Here is a 7,989-nt window from a genome sequence, read left to right on the forward strand (position 1 = left end):
ACCGAAGCCCAGAGAGGCTGAGTGACTCATGCAAGGCCACACAGCAGTGAGTGAAAAGCTGGGGTCCCTGTGTCTCTTGCTTGAGTCGTTGACCCACAGACTCCAGACCCTCCTCCAACCCACTTCCGTGACGGAGAGCTGGGGGGGAGGCGCCAGCTGGATCCCACAGTGGGGTCTGGGAGGCCTGCTGGGCCAGGCTGATAGGCCAGCCACGAGGACGAGGACAGGCCGTTTCTGCCCCACGAGGAGGAAGTGGTTTTGCCTGTGTGCTCAGGGGGCCGAGGGCGGGCAGCCGCACACAGCGGGTCCCAGCTGTCCCTCAGGCCTGCGCCCTGGCCCTCAGTGCATGTGGAGCCCTCAAGTGCTCTAGCTAAAAACAGAAGAAACAGCTGAACACCCTAGAGTGAGCAGATGGGGGGCCAGCCCTGGACTCCTGGGCCTCGACACCAACACGATCCCGAGACACAAGGTCAAGAGCATTTCCACAGAGACAGTCTGAGGGGACCCTGTGCCAGGGGTGAGACCTCAGCCCAGTCCAGGCTGGGTCCAGCTGTGGGCCTTGCACATGCTGCAGGGCCACCTCCTGCACCCTTTCTGTTCACCCCCCCCCCAGTCGGGTGGGCTTCCTCTTGCCGTCCTGTGCCCCTTGCTCCAGGTCCCCTGGGCTCCTCTGGGACTGCCACCAGCCCTTCCTGACTGGCTTCCACCTGGCAGTGAGGACCTTAGAGACTTGGGCCATCTTCATTGCTTGGGGGAATACAGTCACCAGAGGGTGGGGTCTGCCCTGTCCTGGGTCCTCCCTGTGGCCCCCAGGGGCTGGCACACAGTAGGTACTCAGTGAAGGCCTGTCCAGGCCCGGGGTGGGAGTCGCCCTCCCTCCACCTGGGCCGCGGTTGGCTGGGTGGCGCCCCGCCCCGGGGCTCACCGCTGGAGGAAGCAGGAACCGAGGGCGGGTGCGCCCTGCCCACGCACCGCCCGGAGCGAAACCAGGCTGGGCCGGCACCCAGGGGTCTCCAGGTACCTGTCCCCACCCTCAGCCCCCGCAGGGGCCCCTGCAGGCAGGGAATGGGGGGGGTTGGGCCAGCAGCTGGGACAGGGGGGCCAGGTCCGCGGAGGCAGAGGGATTTTCTGCGGAGCTGGGAGGAGGGCTTCCTGGAGGAAGGGGCACCAGGAGTGGCCCTGGAGCTGGGAGGCGCTGTCCCGGCAGGGGCTGGGGCTCCAGCAAAGGAGTGCAGGAAGCTGGGCTCCCGCCCTCCTGTCACCCAGCCCTCCAAGACACTGGACACAGTCCCCAAGCCAGCCTGGGCAGCGCAGTGACACCGTCTCTCACAGTGGAAATCGGGAGGACGGGGCAGCTCAGGGGCAGCACCTGCCTGGCCTGCTCGGCCCTGGGTTCAAGTCCCCGGTGGGGGGATGCACAGGAAGGGAGGCCGGTGGGTGCGGCTGGGTGCGCTGGGGCCTCAGCAGCCCCCCGCTCCCCATGAGCACATGTACCGGCGCCCTGCCGCGGCCGGGCGATGCGGGGACCGAGGGGACAGACGGAACGGCAGCCGTGGGCCTGATGGTCAGGAAGCCCCGTCGGTGGAGGCGGAGACCGAAAGAGCCCCAGCTGCTGGGGGAGGGCGGCGAGGGAGAGGGGAGGAGGAGCCCGGGGAGGAGGCCCGCAGGAGGCAGGGAGGCCGCCCTGGCCTCCAAGAGGAAAAAAAGGTCCTGGGCTGGGCCGGGCTGCTTCGTGCAGACAGAGTCGCGTGTTCCTTAACCAGGGGGCTGGGTCCAGAGGAGGTGTGACTTAGCAGCTCGTCACCTGCGCAGGCCGCGGTGACACCAGCGCAGGGACTCGGGGATCTAAACAAAGTGAACAGAAAAGGCCCAGGGAGGGCCCCAGGCCCAGGAGTTACTCAGATGTGGTGATCCGTGGGACCCACAGCCCTGTCACCCCGGAATCACGTCATCTCGCAGCACCCGCCCTTGGCCTCAGCGGCACCTGAGCAGGTGAATTTTATGCCCAGATATCCCCGAAAATACAGGTGTCCTGTCACACAGCGGCCGAGGGGTGAGCTAAACTGGAAACCGGCTCAGATCATCGGCCTCCAACTCCAGACTCCCTGTTCTCTTTTTATTTGTTTATTTATTCTTTTAATTTGTCCCTTTTGATTCTCGTGACAGTGCAGTGACTCCAACTCGTCATACTTACTCGGAGTCTGACCTCCCACCTGAGGCTGCGCATGCTGCGAGCCGATCTGCCCCTGGATCCCATGTGAACACAGCAAAGTCACATCCCACTCATTCGACTCTTTCTCCAATTCCCATCCCCCTCCCCTCCCTTCATCCCCTTCCCCTAATCCAGTGAACTTCTATTCTTCTCCCCCACCCCCACTTATTGGGTGTTAGTGTCCACATATCAGAACATCTGGCCTTTGGTTTTGGGGATTGGCTTGTTTCACTTAGCATGATAGTGTCCAGTTCCATCCATTTAGTGACAAATGCCATAATTTCATTCTTCTTTCTGGCTGAGTAATAGTCCACTGTGTATATAGAGCACAGTTAGCTATTGTGAATCGAGCTGCTATAAACACTGATGTGGCTGTGTCCCTGTAGTATACTGTTTTTAAATCCTTTGGGTATAGACTGAGGAGTGGGATAGCTGGATCAAATGGTGGTTCCATTCCAGGTTTTCTGAGAAATCTCCATGTGCTTTCCAGAGTGGCTGCACCAATTTGCAGCCCCACCAGCAGTGTCTGAGTGTGCCTTTCCCCACATCCTCGCCAGCACGTACTGTTGCTTGTACTCCTGATCGTTGCTGTTGGGACTGGAGTGAGGTGGAATCTCAGTGAGTCTGTTTTGCATTTCTCTGATTGCCAGAGACGGTGAACATTTCTTCACATACTGTGGACCGTTTGTCTTTCTTGTCCCGTGAAGCGTCTGCTCGGTCCTTGGCCCATTCCGGCTGTTCCTGTGTGTGGAGTTGTGGAGTCCAGCTCTACCTGAGGGGCGGTGAGGACCCTCCCTCTCTGTGGGCTGCCTTCACATTCTTGATTGTTTCCTTGGCTGCCAAGAAGCTTTAGTTGGACTCCACCCCGTGGCTCACCCTTGGCTTACCCTTGGCTTTGCTTCTTGTTCTGTAGGATCTTGTTGGGGAATTCCAGGCTCCTTACTGCTTGTCCCCTGGCCCTGTCCTTGGGAGCCCCCAGAGACAGAGCCAGACCAGAACCTTCCAACTGCCCGAGGTGGCGGGGCGGCAGACGGTGGAGAGGGCGCGGCTTCCCGCTGACTGCCTGACGCAGTTATTTACCCTCGCCTGCTCCGGAGTTCCCTGGGCCACACCCCAGGGCTGTGCCTGTCACCTGAGAAAGTCAATAGTGGCTGCTGGGGTCCAGGGCCCTCCCTTGGGAACAGCCCAGCTGCAAGCCTTCCTGACCCTGAGAACCAGATGGGCGGAGCTCCAGGTTGGGGACAGAAACCCGGGGGCACCGGGGCTGTCTCACACCAGCTGGCAAATCAGTGCTCTGTCCCCGTCAGCTCCCGTCAGGGACTCTCCAACCCAGAGTAGTTGAACTTGAAGTTGTGGGAATGTGTGGATGGATGTTGCCGCTGGCACGCGGCAGGGGCGCTGATGTGGCCGCCACCTTCAGCCACACTGGTGGCAGGAGCCACTGCAGGCCACGTGGCCCCTTAGTGTTCAGTGAAACCATGGCAACGAGCTATTGGCCGCCATCTCCTTCATCACTCATCATTCTGTCACCTCCTCAGCCCTCTGGGGACGTTGACACGGACTTGATGTTTACATGCCACGCGCGGTGGTGCACAGCTGGGATCCCAGTGACTCAGGAGGCTGAGGCAGGAGGATCGCACGTTTGAGGCCAGCCTCAGCAACTTAGCCAGGCTCTGTCTCAAAATAAAAAATAAAGAGGGCTGGGGGAGGGCTCAGGGGAAGGGACCCAGGGTTCCATCCCCAGCCCCGCAAAAGCAAAAAACGAAACCAAGAAAACCCACCTGCTCTGTGCGCGCATGTGTTTGGTTTGTTCCGTTTTCCGGTGCTGCGGAGGGAGCCGCACCCGCTGGGCGACCACGCTGCTGAGCGGCGCCCCTGCACCGGAGGCAGTTATTCATAAGGGGGACTCCCAGGTCCCCCAGCAGTGACCTGATAAGACTGAAGTCAAAGGAAAGGTCCTTGGAGACTTGGGAGCAGTCAATGAATGAATGGCACCCGGTGGGTCTTGGCCAGCCCAGGGCTGGAGCCGGCTGACCCCGGCCAGCAGAGGCCAGCGGAGGCTTCCCCAGCTCGGAGCAGAGATGGGGAGGGACCAGCCTGACCCTCCCCCTCTCACCCCCAGGTGGCCGCCTGACCCCGGGAGCCATGGCCGAGGCCGAGAGGCTGCCCCCTCCGCTGCCCCCGCGACTGGACTGGTTTGTGCACACACAGATGAGCCAGCTGGCCCAAGGCAGTGTCCCCGAGTGGTTCCACGGTGCCATCTCACGAGAGTGAGGATACACCCTGCCCTCCCCCTGCCTCTTTCTACCCTCCCTCCCCCAGCAGTTGTCCCTGCAGAATCCTGGCTGCGTCTGTCCGTCCGCTCAGCTCAGCGTGACACAGGGTGAAGGGGCTCTGGGGCCTCAGGCTGGAGTCCTGCTTCCTCCGTGGGCCTGTTGTGTGACCTTGGCAGGTCACTTTCCCTCTCTGGGTCTCACCTTTTCTCTGCCACCAGGCCAGCTCTCCCAGGCACCTGGCAGCACCTGCCACCTTACCCAGGTGGGTGGCACCAACCAGTGATAGCAGGATGCAGCCTCAGAATCCTTCTTAACATGGTCCCCGACCAGTGGCCCTCAGCCTTCAGGATCCAACCAATGTGCAGCTGTCCCTCTGTGTTCACGGGGGTTGGTTCCAGGGCCTCCCTCGGACACCCAGATCCCTAGATGCCCAAGTCCCTCTATCAAATGGCACAGCAGTTGCCTAAAACCTGCGCACATTCAGAAAGCCAAGAGGAGGGGAGAAGGGAGAAAGTAGTAGCCATAGTGAACATGTGGGGAGCACTTGGGAGGGAGCAGGTCCTTCACACCAGCCTGGGAATGAGGCTTACTTTCCCCTTAGCTGAGGGTCAGAAAGGGAGAGACACCTGCCTGAGGTCACACAGCCAGTGAGCGGCAGAGCTGAGTTTTGCCTTGAAGTGCACCTGCCACAGCTCCTGCTCCATTACCTGGGGCTCTCAGTTCACCCAAAGGTGCTTTGATGGGAGGAGATCAGCCCTGGGGTCATGGTCACCAGAGGTTGACGGCCTCTTCGCCTCTGTCCCTGACTATCCCAAGATTTAAAACAACTGGGAGAAAAGTTGGGTTTAGTTTGAAAACCAGAAGAGCTGGCCACCACGGCTGTGTGGCCCCAGTGTGCTGGGCAGTTGTGCCGTGGCCATGTCCCTCCTGTGTGTACATTTCCAGGGCTGCTGAGGACCTGCTGGCGTCAGAACCACTGGGGTCCTTTCTCATCAGGGTCAGTCACAGCCACGTGGGCTACACTCTTTCCTACAAGTAAGGCTTGGGCTGAGGGCAGGGTGGGGCGGGGGTAGGCGGGCCCTGGGCTTTTTTGAGAGGGCAAGGGGCGCTGCACACCGCAGCTGCCTAGGGAGCAGACAATATGCAGATCCAGCCAATTTGGCTGGAGGTCATGGCTGCAGGTCTAGCTGTATCCAGCAGACATAGCTGAATCCAAGGCATGGTGGTGACTTGAGGCCAGGAGCTTCTGGGGATTCTGAGAGTGGCTACCGCCATCCCTCCACCTTCACCATCTAATTAGTGATTCTCTGACTCCTCCTTAAGGAAACCTAGGGCAGACCAACTCTGTAAGACTTCAGTCCTGATTGGCATCTCAGAGGATTCAGAAGCATGAAACCAGTTTTCAACAGGCAAATCCAAAGGATTCTAGGTCAAAGGTTAAAAATCAAAGTGTCCCATGAAAGAGTTACAATGGGAAAAACTCAGGCCTGAGTTAGGTACTTGGGCAGGGCTCTGCCATTACAAGCTGTAGGACTTTTGGACATGTTACTCAGCCTCTCTGAGCCTCCTGCAAAATCATCGTCTGTAATTAAGGAATACTAATTCATTTGATTAACTGAGCATTTATTGACCACCTGTTGTGTGCGAGGCACACAGCCTTGGACTGGATGGAGCCTGAAATTTCCATTGTTCCGAGTTCTAGCCATTCTCTATCCCCAGCCAGGCACTGCGTTCAGCTTTGGTCTGAAACGCTTGTTTCACTCTCGCGAGAATTCCTGAGGCCAGCCTTGGTCACCTCTTGTCATAAACGGGGACACTGAGGCACGGCCGGTTAGGAAGGGCTTGGAGTGGAAGGTGGGCGGTGGCTGGGGGGCTGCCGGCTCAGGGGGGTGAGTGGAAGGACGGGCCGTCACCCCGCAGTGTCTCTGCAGGGCCCCGAACTGCTGCCGCCACTTCATGGTGAAGCTCTTGGACGACGGGAGCTTCGTGATCCCTGGGGAGAAGGCGGCGCACGCCTCGCTGGACGCCCTGGTCACCTTCCACCAGCAGAAGCCGATTTGGCCCCACGAGGAGCTGCTGACCCAGCCCTGCGGGCAGGTGAGGGTGGGATCCCGAGGGCCACGGCGCCCTCCGGGGTCAGGACCTCGGGGTCAGTCCCCTCTCCGGCTTCTGCTGCTGCCACTCCCGCAGTGGGCAGCCCCTGTCGCCGCTGCCCTCGCTGTCCCTATCCTCGCGCGCAAGGTTTCACGCTGAGGTCACCGGAGCGCCTGTGTGTGGGGGTGCACGTGGCTGATCTGTCGGGATGACATTGCCTTCAAGCCCCGAGCGTGGCCTAGAGCCCGAGACTCTGGGGAGGGCCGGATGCAGGTCCTTATAAGGCTCGTGGGCGTGGCCCAGGGCCTGAGACTGGGGAGGGCAGGATGCATCTCCCAATAAGCCTCGGTGGGCGTGGCCCAGGCCCTGAGTAGCAGCTGTGGGTGCGGCATGTTTCCTTAGTAGGACCTGGGCGTGGCCTACATCCTAAAACTACTAGAGGGGGACCCGCTTTCCAGGGTGTGTCCAGGACCTCAGTCTTTCCGCTTCCAAGAAACTAAACATAGGTCCCTTGGCCCTGCAGAAGGATCCGGCAAACGTGGATTATGAGGATCTCTTCCTTTACTCCAGTGCACTGGCAGAGGAGGCCACCAGGCCTGTCCCTGGCCTCGGGGAACATCAAAGACCTTCCTCCTGCTCAGTGGCTGCACCTGAGAAGGTATGTGATGGGAAAAGGACACGTTTGATCTGTGGGAGAGGCAGGAGTAGAGAATGACCAATGGCTGCCAGAGAGTCTCTAAAAAGAGGATTTGATCCTATAACTAGGTGCCTAAAAGCTGTCCAAGGGAAGGCTCTGAGATTACAATCCAAACGCAACCTCAGCTCTGCTCCAGCCCCTTGGCCATTCCTTTTGTTGTTTGGGTGCACCAGCTCCCCTCAGGATCTTTGCACATGCTCATTCTTCCTCTGGGCATTTCCATATGACCGTCCCACTCTGGGCCTTTCCCCGTACTGGCCCCCACCTCAGGGCCTTGGCACCTGCTCTGTTCTCCTCCCCCAGATTTCCATATCTGGCTTCTTTTAATTCTCCTTCAAGTGTCTCCATCCCGTCTTTGGACCCCCAGCAGACCCGCCCATTACTCTCTTCATTACTTGCAAAGAACTCCTTGTGGCTTAAAAAGCACTTGTTTATTTCTGGGTTTGTTTCCTGTGGGCTTCTCCGGGAGGCTGGGGAGTCCTCCTAGCATGTTCTCCACTGTTTTTCTCACCCCACCCCCCAAAGAAGTCCTGGCATATTGAAGGAGCTCAACTGATGAATCTGAAGAGGAGATAAATGAATCAATAAATGAACGAGTGTGTCCCAGCTTCTTGGGGCAGTGTGGACCTTCAGGTGCCCCTAGGTGGAGGCCTAACCTCCCTCCAGGCCTGTTCTGACAGCCAGTGTGCTGGACATCAGCGGGGGGGGGG

At 59.3% G+C, this 7,989-nt stretch overlaps 1 protein-coding gene across 1 annotated transcript in view; it reads left to right on the forward strand.

Annotated features, from left to right (window-relative positions):
• Positions 1-896: 896 nt before the first annotated feature.
• Positions 897-7,989, forward strand: part of Hsh2d (hematopoietic SH2 domain containing) — a 12,864-nt gene continuing 5,771 nt past the window's right edge. Inside the window, 5 exon segments of the mRNA XM_048794875.1 lie at positions 897-1,017; positions 4,335-4,482; positions 5,434-5,523; positions 6,420-6,585; positions 7,106-7,240. Coding sequence (XP_048650832.1) covers positions 4,358-4,482; positions 5,434-5,523; positions 6,420-6,585; positions 7,106-7,240 — 516 coding nt within the window. The 5' untranslated portion in view covers positions 897-1,017; positions 4,335-4,357.

This window comes from Marmota marmota, unplaced genomic scaffold (assembly GCF_001458135.2).
Source record: "Marmota marmota marmota unplaced genomic scaffold, marMar, whole genome shotgun sequence".
Lineage (NCBI taxonomy): Eukaryota > Metazoa > Chordata > Mammalia > Rodentia > Sciuridae > Marmota > Marmota marmota.